This window comes from Notolepis coatsorum, assembly GCF_963971535.1.
Source record: "Notolepis coatsorum genome assembly, chromosome: 4".
In the NCBI taxonomy this organism is placed as follows: Eukaryota; Metazoa; Chordata; class Actinopteri; order Aulopiformes; family Paralepididae; genus Notolepis; species Notolepis coatsorum.
In genome coordinates, this window is record NC_140168.1 from 79,593,926 (window position 1) to 79,612,085 (window position 18,160).

Here is an 18,160-nt window from a genome sequence, read left to right on the forward strand (position 1 = left end):
GCGCGACTCCCTAGACGCGTCTGCGAAATTCCACTACTCTGCTGAGAACTGCTGCCGGTGACGCCTGTTCTGAGGACCTGAGAGCGCCGCTCTGCGGCTCTGCAGCTGCATGCTTCTCGCCCGGTAGATTGTAGCAGGCCTACGTGCGCGCGTGGGCGTGGCTGTCCGTCCGCCGCTTAACCTCGTTCCCAGCTTTATATCGAGAGACCCGGTGCTAGAGAGAGAAGAGCATACACGCAGCACCGACATCACCGCGCGCACGGCCGTCGCTACCCCCTCACGGCGAACAAAGACAGTCGAGCAATACCCGAACAGGACACTTCTTTCTACATTTAGCTCACAAAAGGTAAATAAAATGTTCTTGTTTCAAATGTTTTATCATTTGCGGGTATAATCGTCGTCGACCTGATTTGCGCCGCCTGCACCTACTGCTGCGCCGCGCTCCAGAGAATGAAAAACGGAGCAACGCAACGCAACGCTGCAACATATTGACATTGTTTGTAGATGAAAAGCTGTTGAAATTAGGTTTAATCCTGAAAGAAAAAGCATAAAAGCACAAAAAATAGACGAATAGTGTTCCCAAATGGTCGGCTGGGACACGGACGGCCTATTTATGCATATAAATCTAATTTATTTTTATAATACCATAAACAACAATAACATACATCAACCGGGGTTAAAATAAAATGAACTGACTTAAAAAAAAATATTCTAATGGTATTATGAGTGCGTGTTTACAGAATTGTCCAATTGTGTCGTGCGAAAAAAACGCATTGTCATTATTTTTACTTGCTAGAAATAGAATGTTCGCTCACATTTTTCTCAGATATTTATAGATCTGCAGTTGGTTACGCGACCCACTTTTACAAAACTAGTTATGGTCGGTGGTTTCTCACAGATGACGAGCAAGAAATACCGGGTTGACAACACGCTCTGACCTCACAGATCTGACCTATATGATGAATTGAAAATGGGGGACCCTGATGATGGAAACAAGACTAAAGTATTTCTCAGGTCTGCATCCTCTTAACAATTGTATGTATTGAGCTGTACTGTACTGTACCCATTCTGCAATCTGTTAATACATTTATCAATCAATCAATCAACCTCAACCCCGGTCATCCTGGGTGTCTTCTCTCCCCAATGGGCGTTGACGTCGCCCTGGCACCGTTAGAAGAACGGGTTTCAGCTGTGGTCTCATTCATTAATGAGGTCGGTATGGTTCAGATACCACTGTTGTATTACATCACCTTGTCCCTTAAAATCTGTAGGGTTGCTAATTCAATCTCTGTCCCCCTCGAATGACTCTGGGGACATTGATGGCATACATATTCCCTCTTTAGTATTTGGGTGTGGCATGGCATGGAATGACCCAGCCATCTCTCCTCAGTACCGTGTCCGTATTATCCTTTAGTGGTTCTTAAATTGTAGCCTAATTAGTTAGTTATGATGATTTTGAAAATGGGGGACCCTGATGTCAAACGAGACGAAAGTCTTTCTCTGGTCTGCATCCCCTTAACAATTGTGTGTATTGAGCCGTACTGTACTGTACCCATTCTGCAATCTGTTAATACAATTGTCAATCAATCGATCAGGCTAGACTGGGTGCATAATATGCATGGATGTTGAATTAATTTGACCGTCATTGCACTGAAAACTAAACGCTAAGCTAATGACAAGCTGCCAACATGCAACAAAAATAATTCCCTCTAGATTGATTTCCCCCTAGATAGACGGTATTCTCGGATAGAAGGTTCCACTCCTTGGGCACAGCATGGAACAGTTTTACAGAATAGAGATCATTCATCAAAGCTGAGGGTTTGTGTCATGGCATGGATTCTAGGGTACTATCTCAGCAGGGATGGTGGATTCTAGGGTACTATCTCAACAGGAATGGAGGATTCTAGGGTACTATTATATCAGCAGGGATGGTGGATTCTAGGTACAATCGTAGCAGGGATGGTGGATTCTAGGGTACTATTTCTGCAGGGATGATTCAGCAGTGATGGTGTATTCTAGGGTACTATCTCAGCAGGGATGATGGATTCTATGGTACTATCTCAGCAGGGATGTGTGGCTCAGGCCAGAATTTTTTTTTCTGCCTTGATGGTGAAGCCATGGTATATCATCATTAGGGTTGTAGTACCATGGTAAATGATCATTAGTAGTGGTAAAGTATTAAAATACGGCACAGTAACCGGTGCCATGGTAAAACTGAAATTACCGTTGTGCGGGAGCTTAGAGGACTGTATATAATTATCACCTTAGGGGGTGTGGTAGGATGCCTTAACTCTTAAACTAATTGTACCAAATACACAACTGAGTGAATAACTTAAAATGGAGTCACCTAAACTAGAAAGAGCGAGGAAACTGTTTGAAACATAATGCTTTTATATAAGCAAAAAAGGGAAAAAGGATACATACAAAATATTGTTATCACATTACACAAAGCCTAATTAAATACTATTACTAAATTTAGATGGGCGCCCAAATAGTTCTAATAAAGTGTTCTGGCCAAACGTTGCCGCGGTTACCACTGTGACAGAGGAACAATTCCCTCTGCAGGATGAGAGAGATGGAGGTGATGAGGAGTAGTAGACCGCTGCATGTTGATGAGGGCGGGAAGACGCTGCCCGGTCCAATAGGCGCCAGTAGTCTGCTCCTGCAGACCAGATGCTCCGCTGTGGTGGTCCGAGTGTCTCGCTCCGCTCCGTGGTGCTGCACGGCGCACGCCGACAGCTGCTGCAGACACGCTGGTCCCCTCTGTACCACAGGTTACTGCTATGGCTACTTCTCAGGACTAGTTGTGTCCCTTTACAGCGACACAGACCTTATCTAAATGTTCTCTGGTCTGTGTTATATATCGACTGATATGTCCAGTATAGAGCAGCTATCGAAGCATGAGCCGAAGCTACTTTAGGTATTAGCGCCGAGCTAGCTAGCTTCGGCTAACTGGTAACGATAGATGGGGAATACTATAGTCTGCTGTAATATGCTAATCCCAGACGTTTACTAAACATCAAATTAGCTGGGTACTAAAACTCACTCTCTCTTGGTGGTATAATGTCCGCTTGGTAAGCCACTTTACATACTTGGTCACCGTCAAACTATAACGTTAACGAGAGCAACGCCGTGTGTACGTCCGCTCTCTTCCGTGTCCGGTCAAGTTCAACGTCACAAGCTCATAGAGAGGAAGTGACGCAGATACGAGGGAACACTAAACCACCTCTGGCCCACTAGATGGCAGCACCGTCATATAACCTGAGATGCAATCAATAGGCAGACAGTGTAACATTATGTGGTAAATAATAACTTAACTCCCACATATTAACTTAAAGGGGGATTATTTTAGGTCTAATTTTACCTAATTGCAGACCCTTCAGCACAACCGTCATACCACTGTGATATGAGGATAATGAGGATTGCCCTCGTCATCCGTTCCATCCAGTCTCCTCATAGGCTCTCATTAATTACAGCCAGGGGGCGATTGAGGGATGCAGTGAAGGATATGACATGTAAACTTCTAACTAACTGTAGCAGTGAAGTAAACCTGCAGTAAAACATCACTGCCGTTCTCCTTGAGAGATGACATTTACATTTAGTCATTTAGCTGACGCTTTTATCCAAAGCGACTTACAACTTCTGTAGGACAAGTCATCAGGAAGGGCACAACTCTATCAGCTGAGTAACAATGTTCATCAAAGTGTTGAGTGCTACAGTGTAGGTTAGTTTATTAGGACAAGTGCATGACAGTAAGGTTAGTTATGGTTAGATATATTTTATTTTTATTTTGATGAGAACAAATTACTACAGTACACACTGCCAGTTCACAGTGAAGGAAAGTTCTAAATTGGATTTAATTCTTCAACTACTGTCATCCATTCCAAATAGTACATGAGTTGGAATGATTTCTGGAGAAATACCATACTTTCTTGTGAATGTTTGTTGTCAGTTTGAAAGCGGAAGCAATGTGAGCCCCCTGGTCTGTAGATGGCATTTTGAGGTCACAGCCCCACTTCTAAAAATAAGAGCAAAACACTTCTGTAAAAATAGCCTGAGGTGTTTTCCTCGAAGACGGATTCACATGTAGAGACCTTTAGTTTGTACATACGGTATGTATTTAATCACTGACGGTGGCTTTTCTTTTTGTTTGTACCAGTTTCTTGAATAAAAAATTTGTGTAAAATGTTCTCAGATATATATATATATATATATATATATATATATATATATATATATATATAGAGAGATATGCAGTTGGTTACGTGACCCACTTCCCAAAACAAGTTATGGTCTGTAGTTCCTCGCAGATGGCAAGCTGCAAAAATACTGGGTTGACACGGGGTGAAGTTATTCTGAGTGGTCGACATGGTGTCGCAGGCGGTCAGATCTCAATCCCAGTCATTCGTCAAGTCAAGAAATACAACTTCCAACAACTCTAAAACTGATGGAGGTTAAATGTATATCAATGTTCTCGTCTGTCTCTGGGGGTAGATGGCAAAAATTCCCAAAATGTGTTCCTTTACATTAACTATATGCTTCCATATAGACCTAGTTTTAAAGCTCATGAAGGGAATGTGCTTTGCACCACAAGAATAAACAGTATATTGCTCAGCTTTACATTTCACAGCTTATATTGCCTGCATGGTGTCTGTCTGGGCTATTTCTTGTTGTGTAACGAAAATAGTACAATACCGTGGCCAGATCTAGCTGCTCCAGTGTTACATACTTTAAAGGGTTCCTTTGCCACATGATCAATGTAAGAAGTGTGCGGCCCCACAATCTCTTTTTAAAGACTGTTGCCTTATTTTCCTTTACTCTGGCTCTCTAAAGGTGCAGTAGATAACATTCTGAAAGGCTAGATGTCGCACTAGAGCACCAGCATGTCATTTATCCAATCGGGTGGATTCCATGTCGGGAAATGGGAAGTAGGGAGGCGTCTCTACAATTCGTAGCCGCATTTCTGCAGACCCCTCTCTGATTGGTTGAGGCCATTTCTGCAGACCCCTCTCTGATTGGCCAAGCGCGTGCATGCGCATGAGCCGCGACAAGCTCCTCTAGCCAGGAGAAAGAGTCTGGTGGTCAATTGCTACGGAAATGTTGTGTCTTACTAATAATAACAGATTCGCGTATAACGTTATGCACATTTCTCAACACAGCCAGCTGTCAGAAACTGTACATTGTAACGTTGTTATTTCGCGGCCTGCCCATTTGATGTTCCCAAATCATATTCAGAAAGTATCACAGAGACTTCTATTGACCAAGGAATTAGTTATTATTAGTAAGACACAACATTTCCGTAGCAATTGACCACCAGACTCTTTCTCTTAAGGCATTAACTGGGTTAATTAATATAAATGTTATATTGTAACTGTCTAGTTACACATTGGTTCTGAAACATGTATGTTCCTGGCTGCAATTAAAACTTTGAATCTGAGAGAGCTCTGGTCAGCGAAGCCGGCGAGCGATTATTATTGGTTTTTAATGACAAACCAATTACATAATCCTTTTTTTTTATCCACTTTTTCTCCCATTTTCTATATTTTCTCCCATCCCAATTTCGTATCATCCAATTCAACCCTCCCCTGTCACAAACGCTGTTTCTTGCCTCCCACAAGCCGGCTGCAATGTGGACTAAGTCATACATAGCACAAGTCCCCTCCGGTACTTGAGGTAACAGCAGTCGCATCTTTTCACCTGCGCAGCTCGATCTCTCAGTGGCGAGGAGTAACGCGTGGGAGGCTCACGCTGCCCCCGACACTTCCTGATTCTACTGCGCAGGCGCACCAACCGACCTGTAGGAGTCGCTGTCCACAACGCCCGATCCCCACCCATCAGTTTCCCACCCCCTAATACGGCCAATGTGTATTAGTATGAACGACCAGCTAAACTGAAAGCAATGTGGAGCGCTGGGCTCGAACAGGCGAGCCCAGCGTCTCCGCATTCGTGGCGAGCGCCTTGCCCACTACGCCACGTAGCCGCCCACCAATTACATAATCCTATCCAACATATGTGTAAAGGCACACGCAACATATTCCAGTTAACGGTATATTTTTTTAATGATTCGTTATGGCGTAATCAATACTTCCATGCGTATAAATTGCGTTCGCGACCTCCATGTTTTGGGGCTATTCATCAGAAAACTCGGATCCGGGATTCGGCTCCCATCCGTCGGGCAACAACTGTGGGTTTTCAGCCTCTCTCTGGAGCTTAACGGAGTTTCGTCTCCTGGCTAGAGGAGCTTGTCGCGGCTCATGCGCATGCGTGCGCTCGGCCAATCAGAGAGGGGTCTGCAGAAATGGCCTCAACCAATCAGAGAGGGGTCTGCAGAAATGCGGCTACGAATTGTAGAGACGCAGTAGGGAGGCGATGCATGCACGCAACATGTAAACAACAACGTTAATTTTGGACCTGCAAATACATTTAAAATAATAAACGAATCAATATTATTTGGGGGGGGGGGGGGGGGGGCAATACTTTTTTTCCTGCACCTTTCTAAACGCTCTGTATGTATTATTTATTTATTTTATATGTATATTTAATAATTACTCTACATAAACCTTTTTATCTATAGCACCTTTTAAGGTACTGTAGAATCTGTAATGTTGCCAAACGGTGGCAAAAAACCCAGGCTTGGTATCGTTTAATCTTTTTTTAATTGGGGATAGAGGAGGTCACTGGGGCATATCAATTGTTTGTTGTTGGAATGTGCAACAACAACTGTCACATAGATGTCTTGCATAACGGTTAAAGGGATAGTTGTGATCTTTGGAACCCTGTTCCTATTAGCTACAATCAATGATGTTGTTGATCAGTAGAATCCTTTCTTAGCACAATCTGCGCTGTTCCTAATTCTAACTTCCACTAGTTGGCTACAAACCACTGCAAAGTTGCAAAGTAGATTCCAGTGAAACTCGGTTAGCTTGTACAGACGGTAGCTTGACCCCAGTGCTTAATTTGTAAATCAGGAACACGGAGAGGGTGCTGATCCGGGGGGGGGACGGACGACTGTGCTGAGTCAGCAGTAGGCGAGTTCACGTGAGCGAAACTCAAACAGTGCGCTCGGGCAGGCAGTGACCTGATTGACGTTTCTCAAGAACATTATCTGATTCCAGCATTGAGCCAAAAGAGTCTTAATATGCTATGCCGACTTAAACAAGTGACTTAGTAAACTAAGAACGAATTAAAAGAATGACGGAACACATAACATAAAATCTTACACGGTTTACACATGTATTAAGATTATGATAGTGATCTGATCAAATAACAAATTAAGCCCTGCTCAACCCCATTGACTTAGCATTGGTTTGTGGCTAACTATTGGGAGCTAGCATAATAAATAGCATGGATTGTGCTGAGAAAGGACTCTTACTACAACAACATTGGTAAGTCAGAAATCGGTCTATGGTTCTAAAAATCTGAACTATCCTTTTTAAGTAAAAACATTACATAGAACTTAACACAGACATAAACTTACATAATTTACTGTACGTAATCATAATTTTGATGTCTGTTATCAACACACTTTCTTTCTTTTTTATTTATATTCTAGGCACAAACATGCTGACTAAGTCAAACAGCCAATATGATTCCTTCCTCTTCTGGAGGCAACCACTCCCATCCCTAGATCTGTCGGAGCTGGAGGATCTGGCCGTGATGGACAGCAAACCAACCAATAGCATCCCAGGAAAGGATAAGGCATTTCAGCTTATCATAAAGAGTAAATTGGATGAAGAGGTGGGTATCCGGAAGGCTGCTGGTTCAATTCCCATTACTCTTGATATCTGTAAGACAGTTGGCATCAGTCTTTTTGAACAAGCCATTAGCTCAGATGAGAGTTACTGCTCTGAAATTGAGTGGACTAGCGCTATTAACTAATTTGTATTATCTCAAATAAGTTTACATTTGTGCATCTTTAAAGGTATGTAATGCCGTCAAACAGTGACCTCTTAGCGGGAGGGGTTGCTATTGCTGGCCACACCTCAGGCCATCTGAACTCGAGCAATAAACATGAGGCCAGTGTTTTATCCACAGTGAATAGACATCATTTTGAAATTATTATTATTAATAATGATGATAATACTTTATTTGTATAGCACCTTTCATACAAGAATTGTAGCCCAAAGTGCTTCAGAGCAGTAAAATGGACATAGAATAGACATAAGTATAAATTAGCATAAGATTTACAGAATAAAAGCACATAAAATGCAGTAGAAAGACATTCATTAATAGAAATTAAATAACTTCATAGAAAGAACACATGTCTTGCAAGGAGCCTAGACAAAGAAGAGGTCACAGGCTGTTGTGTCCTGTGAAGAATTGGTGCGTAACACAAGTCTGGACTACCACCAGCCGTTAGCGTGTCATACCCCAACCTACTAGCCTGAATGTTTAATATTTACAAAGTATTTAATGTCTCCATCTCTCACCTGCTAAATGGAGGGTTTTAGAGATTTAAAAGATTTGGGCTCATAGGGGTAGAGTTGTGGAGGGGGAACTATTGTGTTTGGAGTATATTTACAGAATGTATTTTGTATCGACTGTCACAATTGTGCCTAATAAAGGTTTGTTAAAACGCATAACCCCTCTCCTCCAGTGCGAGCTGTCGGGGGAGTACTCATCCTTCAACTACTGGAAACCTCCCCTTGCTGACATCGACTCCCTGCTGGCCGACTTCAACGTCCTGCTGTGAAACAGGACAACGGTCAAAACCTCTCCGCCCCGCCCGATCCCAACACCGCTCCTTCCCCCCTCTCCCACCCTCACCCTCCATCCGTCCGTCCACTGACCTGGGATGATTATCAATAGCTCTGATTACACTAGCCCCGGTCTCTTTTAGCCATCTCCACACACTCTAGGGACACATTTTCAACGACAAAAAGAGTACGTATGGGGGGGGGGGGGGGGGCGGCAGTCGAAAATCTCCGCTCCAATAAGTTGATTAGCCTCTCTGTCGACAGTGAAATACCAGTGGTTATCAGAATCATCCCCTAGGATGACTATTGAGACTCATCCCTCGTCTGGGTGAATCATGGCCTTCTGTTGACTCTGGTCGTCCAAAGAGGAGCTGTTGCATAATGTATTATGAAGTCTGTTTCAAAATCCACTTGTTTTTACTCCTAACGCAATTACTATTTATTAATTTATGTCTACCGATAGGGAAATGTATAGGATATGAGGAAGTTGACCTGGATCCAGGCCCCATTTTTTCCAAACGCCATAATTCTATCATTCATTTACACACGATTCCTGAATCATGTGAACTCTATCATACAATTAGGAATTTCGAGAGAAAAAAAGACCGAAATGGGCAATTCAGGGGGCTGGATCCAGGCTATGGTGACCCAGTCTCGTCTATATTAAGACATGTTATGTGCCCCCCCTCTCCCCACCCATAGTTTAGTTTTGAATGGTTATTTTCAGACTGTCGTGTAGAGCCCAAGTTTGTGCCAAAATGGATGGAACCTGAGAGATTCTGCATGTATTTTTTTAAGGAAGTAAAGTTGAGGACCGACCTCTGTTACAGTTACTGCTGTGCTCGTATACATGCCTTCTTCCCCTTTCTCTACAATAGTTGTGTTTACACACACACACGGCTGAAGAACAATTACAGTGGTCTTATATGATATGAATCGGGACATGGGTTTGTTCAGAGGCCGAGCTACCGAGAGCAGGGAAGAATGTTTTTAAATGACGCACGCCAAAAATGTGGTTTGTTCCCCGAGGGCAACGGTATGCCATAGAGGGTTAAAAGCAAGTAGCACAAACGGATGTACAATAATTATCGTGTTTGTGCGATCGATAATGACAAGTCCCATAATGTACGATAACTTGATCATTTTGTGGCTTAGTGTTGGCGGTTGTAAACAGTCTACTTATTCACGTCCCCCTTTGCTTAAGGGCAAAGTAATTTGAGTTCCTGTCATTGTTTAGGGGATGGAAATCACACACACAATAGCCTATTTGAAGATTGCACAACGATAGGCTATGTGGAACTTGAGCTAAGGTAAGCATGTTATTTAGTTTCTGTGTAGGTTATGGTTATGACACGTGTACCAGAAGTTTTCCTCAAAATAAGATCATTTTAAGCCCCTGGTACAGCGTGTAACATTTCCCATATATGGCAACGTTGGATACTAATGACCTTCCTATCTTTTGCGTTTACTTACTTTGGTAGCCTTGTTTTTTGACCTGGTCCGGAGGCCGTACTGCATGGGATGCCTCACCCCGACCCCTTCCTGAGAGTATGTACTTATTTATTCAGTATGCTGCTATTTTCAGTTTGCCCTGAGCAGGCCTCAAACTAGTGTAGAGACTGGTGGTAAAACTGGGTGTGAAGTCCACATTTGACTGTACTCCAATACTATGTAAGCACCTTTTAGCTAGAATAAGGTCACTAAAACAAGTGGTCACTGACCCCAGATCAGCCTTCCTACTCGTTAAGAGCCCTGGTGTCTGCTAGAACTGGTCTCCTTTACCTTTTTATTTTCTGCATATCAATTTGTCAGAAGTTTTACAGTTGAATGTCCATGGAGAGAATGCAAGTTACTGACGTGTTTTCATTACTATTCAAGTGCTACTGCAAGTACAGTGATTGTGTGAGTCGATGTTACTACTCCTAGGCTACTTGTAGCCATTTAGGTTAGGGATGGTGTTGGTACACTGACTGTACTTCCAAGAGTAGTTTATAGTAAATCAGACACTAAGTACAGATGATTACTGTAATGTTTAAGCATGAGAATGTTTTGAACAGCTGAGGTGTGGCGATGACTGCATACTAGATGAAGTAAATACAGTGCTGTTGGTTGGTAGGAGATGCCACCCTTATTCTTCTTTCAGTACATTGAGGTGTCCCAAATCTGACACACAATTGTGATCCGATTTTTCTGAAATAAAAACCCTAATCAATACCAGTGTCTGTGTATTAACTTATTGCTCAAATGGACATTTTGTAGGGCTAGGCGATATATCACAATTTTTAAACTCATATTTATGTCAAGATTTCTCAATGATTGAGAAGGATAATACCTTAAAAGGAACATGTCAACATTATGGGAAATGCACTTACCGTCTTCTCCAGAGTCAGACAAGAAGATGGATACCAGTTTCCTTTCCTGTGAGTTCAGTAGAAACCTACCTGGCTGCAAGCTAGCCTAGCTTACCACAAATGAATGGAAGCGGATACGGACCACTAGCTTAGAACTGAGGTTTTTGGCCAACAGCTAGGCTAGTGGTCCGTATCCGCTTCCATTAATTTGTGCTAAGCTAGGCTAGCTTTCTACTTGAGGACATGGTATTTATCTCGTCGGACTCTGGAGAACAGTAAGCGCAGTTCCCATAATGTTGGCATGTTCCTTTTTAATAATGTCATTTGAAAATGAGTTTGTTATCACAGTCAGATATAGTGCACATCAACTGGGATTAGAAAAACATGCTTTTCCATCATTCTTTTCAGAATAATTCTGTTAAGGAAACAGCTTTGGCTCCAGTGTATTTCACTGTCAACTGTACTAGCAAAAACAGTAAATAAACTGGGGCCAAAGATAATAGACTGTTCATTAAAAGGTCTATTGAAGAAAAGGCCCAATGAATATATTATTGTGAATGACATCTATTTTTCTCATTATCACCCAGCCTGAGTGTTGAGGTTTACCATTGGTGAACTCAACTCAGTGATTAGAGGTGGGAAAGAAAATCGATACAGCAATATAGCGTGTGCCGATATATCGATAGTGAGAGCAAGTATCCATTTATATATAATACAATAATTACTTGTCAAATTAAAATAATTGGAATGAGGTGAAAAGACTGAAAACGTCATCTTTTTGGATGAAACAAATGTATATTTCTATTGCAGATGTTAAGTTTTCCATTGGGGACACAATTTGTAGTTGAAAAAAGTTAATGATACTACAATATTGTGACTACTATTGTATCGTGGGCCCTCTGGTGATTCCCACCCCCACTGATTATGATAGGTCAACACTGCATTTGTGTAGGGATTAGTCAGGTTTGGTGTATTGCTTTCAATGCAGATTGCAAGCCAAGTAAACATGAAAGTATAGACAAACAATGTCAAGATTTTACAGAATTATTTATTACAGGATTTTTTATTTAGAAACATACATGAGATTGGATTCAAATGTATTATCGTACAGCATAAGTAGAGTACAACGGAAATAAGTTGGCATCTAACCAGAGTCCAAGGTAACAGTAAAGTGCATAATATACAGTGTGATTGATTGATTGGACATTTTATTAACAGATTGCAGAATGGGTACAATACAGTACGGCTCAATACACACAATTGTTAAGGGGATGCAGACGACATGTCTTGTTTACATCAGGGTCCCCCATTTTCAATTCATAATGACATTTATGACATACACAATACACAGATATATATCATGACATTTACGACAGATATACAAATAAACGGTACCGTTTACCAGAGATCCTAACAGGAACTGGGAGGAAACTGTACATTAGGAGGGGGTTGGGTGGGTGGGGGGGTTTGGAGTTTGGACATTTACTGGGGCCAGTTTTTAATTGCAGCCTCCCCTGTAGGTGCTCTTTGAGGGCGGTTTTGAAGGTGGGTAGGGATTCACATTCTTTTACGGCTGTGGGTAGGGTGTTCCACATTGTTGTGGCATAATGGCTAAACGTGTTTAGTCCCTTGTCTGCCGAATCTAGGTTGAACATGATTTGTGGAACTCCCTCTGGTGTTGCGGTCGTGGAATTCACTGACCTTTGGGAAGTATTTCGACATGTACATGGGTATCTTAGTGGTGTAGTGTATCTTGTAGACAAGGCCCATTGCAAGCTGCTGTACTCTGTCGTCTACTCTAAGCCATCCTAGGATGTCAAAATGGGCAGGGGTGAGGTGGGTTTTAAGAGTAAGGTCAAGACCAGTTTGTTTTGTGATGTTTGTAGTTTGTTTTTAGTGCCTTTGATGTGCTTTGGTACCATGAGGTGCAAGCATAGTCGTAGTACCCTTGAATGAGTGCTCCTGCCAGTCTTCAGGGTATTCTTGCTTACCAGAGAGATCCGGTACAAGAATCTTGTTCGTTGGTTGACCTTTTTTTATTACATTGGTTGCCATTGTCACAGGAAAGATTTGCCTCTAGGATGGAGCCCAGCCCAGGTATGTAATTTCGTCTTTCCTTGTGACAATATTGTCACCCACTGTAACAGAGAAGCTGTTTGCCTTGCTGAGTTTATTTGAACCAAAGAGAATGGACTCTGTTTTACCCAGGTGTAATGATAGTTTGTTATCAGCGAGCCAGGTGCAGATTCTGCAGAGTTCAGAGCTGAGGGTTTTTTCAACCTCTAACTTGTTCTTGTCAGAGACCAGCAGGGCTGAGTCGTCCGCGAACAGGAACAAGTTGCAGTCACAAGCTGATGACATGTCATTTGCATAAATTAGGAACAGTAATGGTCCTAGTATGATTCCTTGTGGAACACTGCAGCTCACTGAGAGGGGGGGGGGAATAGTGTACCGTTTACCTCCACCATCTGTTCTCTCCCCTCCAGGTAGGATTGCATCCAGCTCACTGATGAACTATCAAAACCAATTGCTTTTAGCTTGTCAATCAGAATGGAGTGATTGACAGTGTCGAAAGCCTTTAGGAGGTCCAGCAAGACCATGCTGCAGTATTTGCCCGCATCCACCTCTTGTTTGATGTGGTCGTTCAAATAGAGAAGGCATGTGTAGAGGAGCCAAAGCTATATATTTAGGTTATTGTATTATATGAATGTTTATACGTTTATTTTTATAACCTTACATTGAAACGGCATTAGGAATATTGATTGGATTTAGATAGTCATTGAACAGTCTTATTTGTCATAATAGAACATTCTAGAACATTTGTGATGTCACAGTATGATGTCATAATCAAACATTCTAGAACATTTGTGATGTCACAGTATGATGTCATAATCAAACATTCTAGAACATTTGTGATGTCACAGTATGATGTCATAATCAAACATTCTAGAACATTTGTGATGGCACAGTATGATGTCATAACCAAACATTCTAGAACATTTGTGATGGCACAGTATGATGTCATAACCAAACATTCTAGAACATTTGTGTATCTATATATATTCAACAATTCTCTGCTTCTCTTAGTGAGATGATCCATAAGGCAGCGCAGGACACAATTCCTATGAAGAAGGATCCCAGAGCTAGAATGCTGGGTCCCTGGTGGAGTCAAGAGTGTGATGTAGCTGTAAGGAATAAAGCATATAGGAAGGTGAGACATTACCCAGGGGTGTGTCATGCAGTAGAATATAAGGAGGTTAAGGGCAATAGCAAGAGGAGTTATTAAAGATGCTAAAAAGAGTAGTTGGAGGAAGTTCTGTGAAACACTAGGCCCTGAGACTTCTGTGAGGCAGTTGTGGGCAGTTGTACACAGAATGTCAGGAATATATAAGAAAAGCTCGATTCCAGTGATTCAGAAGGGTGGGGTAGAAGCAGTTACCAATAAAGAGAAGGCAGACTTGCTGGTGGAGGCCTTTCAAGCAGTGCATAGCTCTGGGAGTTTGGTGGAGGAGAGAGGGAGAAAGAGGCTTGAACAATGAAAGAGTTAGGGGATGCTATCCAAGCTGGTGCAAACACGACGCCTGGAAGAGATGGATTATCGTATGAATTATTTAAGAATTTGGATGATTTTGTAAAGGTAGAAATACTGTGTCTGTTTAACAATGTGTGGTTAGAAGGCTGCTTGCCAGAGGAGTGGAAGCATGCAGTCATCATTCCTATTTTGAAGCCAGGTAAAGTTGCGTCTGACCCAGGGTCATATCGACCCATAGCTCCGACATCTGTATTATGTAAAATTATGGAAAGGATGATTACTAATAGATTAGTTTACTTTTTAGAAAGTAAGGATCTTTATGTTGGATTTCAGAATGGGTTTGTCAAATTTAGGAAAGCTGGATGTGCTACAGTGCAAGGCTCTGCAAATCTGTTGTGGAGCTTTTAAGACCACCCCAATTCCAGCATTATTAGTGGAAATGGGGGGATTGCCCTTAAGCCTGAGGAGAATGAGGGGCCTTTCTCACTCAGGTTTTGGGATCGAATCACCGCCCCGGAGCACGGGGGGGGGGGGAGGGGGAGTGTTCTCACTCACCCCTTTTGGGAGCGAAACGGCGCTGATTCGTTTTACCCCCCGCTGAACGGGGCCAGTTGGATTAGGTGTTCTCGGAATCGGCCGTGGGAGCGGGGGGCGTGACACACACAACGTCGTTACTGTCATGCTTGCTTGAATTTTGGGCAGATAACACCACACAGCAACAACTGGAGAATACCCACAAAAACGATATTTATGGGCAATTTGAGAGTTCAGACCTCAACCAAAAACAAGTGGATGAAAACATGAAGCCACGTTACAAACGCACAGCACTTCCCTGGCTCGCATTAGGCCTGGCAATTTTTGTTTGCCATGCTATTTTCTATACATTAGTTTCTTGTTTGAATGCATTTATTTCTATTAGACCAGTGGTGCCCAACCAGTCGGCCGTGGTCGACCAGTAGATCAATGACATGTAATATAATTGCCACGAGCGATGGGATAATGTTAGCTGCTGGACAGGCTAAGCTAACTAGCGTTAGCCGTTAGCTTAGCGTTAGCCATTGCTGTATACTATACTTTCTTGTTCGAATGCATTTATTTCTATTAGACCAGTGGTGCCCAACCAGTCGGCCGTGGTCGACCAGTAGATCAATGACATTCAATATAATCGATGCAGCAATGTTACTAGTAAAAGGCTAAGATAACTAGCGTTAGCCGTTAGCTTAGCGTTAACCCTGCAAAACGCAAAATATGATTATGGCTAAACTTAACTTAAATAATAAATAATCACTATTATGGGTCCATAAAACATTTATTCAGCACTTCTGAATGCATACAGTACATTAATTCCATCTTTTCTCTGGCTGCCATCCAGGGAGCGAAATTAACTTTTTGACTCACCGGCCAGTGGCGGGTAGATGGGAAGAGTCTACCCGCCAAGCATATTTCTTACCTGCCAAAATTTTTTTGATTAAAAAAAATATATATATATATTTTATATAATTTTTTTTTTAAATAAAATATATATTATATAATCATACTTGTAGTTGTATTATCTGCGAGACATCGCCACCACGCAATAAGTCAAAATGCTTGCTATCTGCAAACAGCTCCACTGTCTGTGTGTATACTTGAGTAGCCTCCAGCTCCAGCAAGGATTCTCCGGCCCTGCAGCTAGACCCTATATTCAGCTAGACCCTACATTCAGCATGCAAGGATTCTCCGGCGATGCAGCTGGACCCTATTTATAACGTTACGGTTCTTTTGTCAAATCACATTCAACATGCCCTCAGCTAGAATACGCATTCAATCAATGTTATAAGACATTGATATCAGGAGCTATCTGTAGCTACTGCTAGCCCGGTAGATAACGTTAAGACAATTTAGTTTACTGGGACAGATCGATCTAACGTGAGCTAGCTAACGCGAGCTAGCTAACGAGGGAACGGAGGTATTATGCACTCGAGTCGACTATTGCTGAAGCATTTGTTGATATCAGCAGCTATCAGTAGCTAGCCAGCTAGATACCGTTAGACAATGCCTCGTCATGTATTAAACTAAAAGTGAATAGTTGACTGGGTCATTGTTTAAACAGTAACGGTAGCTCATGGAGGTCCGATATAGACTAGAGCAGACTGCCCGCATATCGCAATGGTGGCGTTTCAGGAAGTAAACAAGCCAAATGAGAGCTTCCGATTGGTCATTTGCTTTCGCGGCGGAGAAAAAAAAGACGAGAGGCTATACTCTGTACTCGCACAATCAAAATAAGAGTATCGTTTTTTGCTGCCTTTTTTGTGCAGGGGGGGGGTCATTCGAAATTTTGAAGTCTTTGGGGACATATCTGTTTTATGGAGAGGTTTATTATGTGGGTGATGATGATGGGTGCTGAGTCTCTGAGGGATTTGGAGGAGATATTGTCATGGCCAGTGGCCTTGTTAGGTTGGAGGGCGCTCAGTTTTTTGAGCACCTCATCTGTTGTTACCATTTTGAGTTTGAAGTTGTCTTTGCGGACCCCTAGGTTTTTGTAGAAAACTCCATGAGTTAAGCCTACGGAGCAGCGGTTTAGATTCTAGAAGACGTGGATATAGGATATACAAAAAAAAGGCATTATTATAGTTGGCCTAGACTAGAGACAAACAAATTCCCGTCAACAAACACGCTTTGAAATCTCAGCCATGCATGGAGGAATGCACGCCCCCCCCCCCCCAAAACTGTTCTATAATCAGCCAGGCGTTTGTCCTTGTAGCTCAACGTGGCCCTGAGAGGATCGAAGCAAACCGACCCAGAATCTGTGCGTATTTCTCTAACATCTCCCGTTCTGCCCGCCCACATGGGGAGGTTAAAAACGATTGGTTTCACCTCCGGTGTTGCGTGGCTGCCATCTTTGTACCTCATACAATACAAACATTATTTCCATTATTATCTTATATAGGGTGAACACGTACAAATAACTAGATTCCCGCTAGGGGGAACGCGTGCTTTACTATTTATCAGTAGCGAATCGAAGATCGGAGAAGGTAAGGAACGGGTACATTTTTCCAACTTGCTATCGGGGTTAGCATCGCTAAGCTAAGCAGCGGACCAGTAGCATCATGCTAACAGAGCTAGCTGGCTAACAGCCCGACTCTGGCGCGGTGGTGATTTGACTACTAGCTCGGAGCACAACAACAAGTACTGCCATTAGTCGTTTCCAAATGTGCGCGTTTTACACATTAATTAAAATCTGCACAGCATGTCGGTAGTCTTGACTTTGCATGCAAAGCATTCGCGGATATCTCTGGAGGTGTTTCGCTGTAGTTCGCTAGGCTGCTGGCTAACTGTTAGAGAAGCATGCAACTGCAGAGCCAGCGAGAGCGCCGCTGGCTGCGGCTCTGCAGTTGCATGCTTCTCGGCTGCTGGCTAACTGTTAGCTCTGGAGCACCGCTCGACTGGTCGGGTAACAAACCTGGGGGCTTCGACACAGCAGGGCACGGTGAGTGAGGTGGCCGGTCGCTCTCCTCTCCGCCTTCCTCGGCGATAATAACATAAAGGCCATTTTGCGCATCGATATTACCGGTATTTGATGAGGAAAAAACAACCAAATT

General features: G+C 42.7%; 2 protein-coding genes across 4 annotated transcripts in view; both read left to right on the plus strand.

Moving 5' to 3' along the window:
* Positions 1–208: 208 nt before the first annotated feature.
* Positions 209–10,897, plus strand: mllt11 (MLLT11 transcription factor 7 cofactor). The gene is made up of 3 exons (XM_084313710.1): positions 209–346; positions 7,553–7,737; positions 8,597–10,897. The coding sequence occupies exons 2-3, from the start codon at positions 7,561–7,563 to the stop codon at positions 8,690–8,692; spliced, it is 273 nt and encodes a 90-aa protein (XP_084169836.1). The 5' UTR covers positions 209–346; positions 7,553–7,560; the 3' UTR covers positions 8,693–10,897.
* Positions 10,898–17,450: 6,553 nt separating this feature from the next.
* gabpb2a (GA binding protein transcription factor subunit beta 2a) overlaps positions 17,451–18,160 on the plus strand; it is a 29,384-nt gene continuing 28,674 nt past the window's right edge. For 2 of the 3 annotated variants that reach the window (XM_084312949.1, XM_084312951.1), the window contains exon 1: positions 17,451–17,593. The gene's annotated coding sequence lies outside the window, so the exon portion shown is untranslated. Of the gene's footprint in view, positions 17,594–17,993; positions 18,049–18,160 lie in introns of those variants that run through there. The other variant, XM_084312950.1, reaches the window with a different exon arrangement.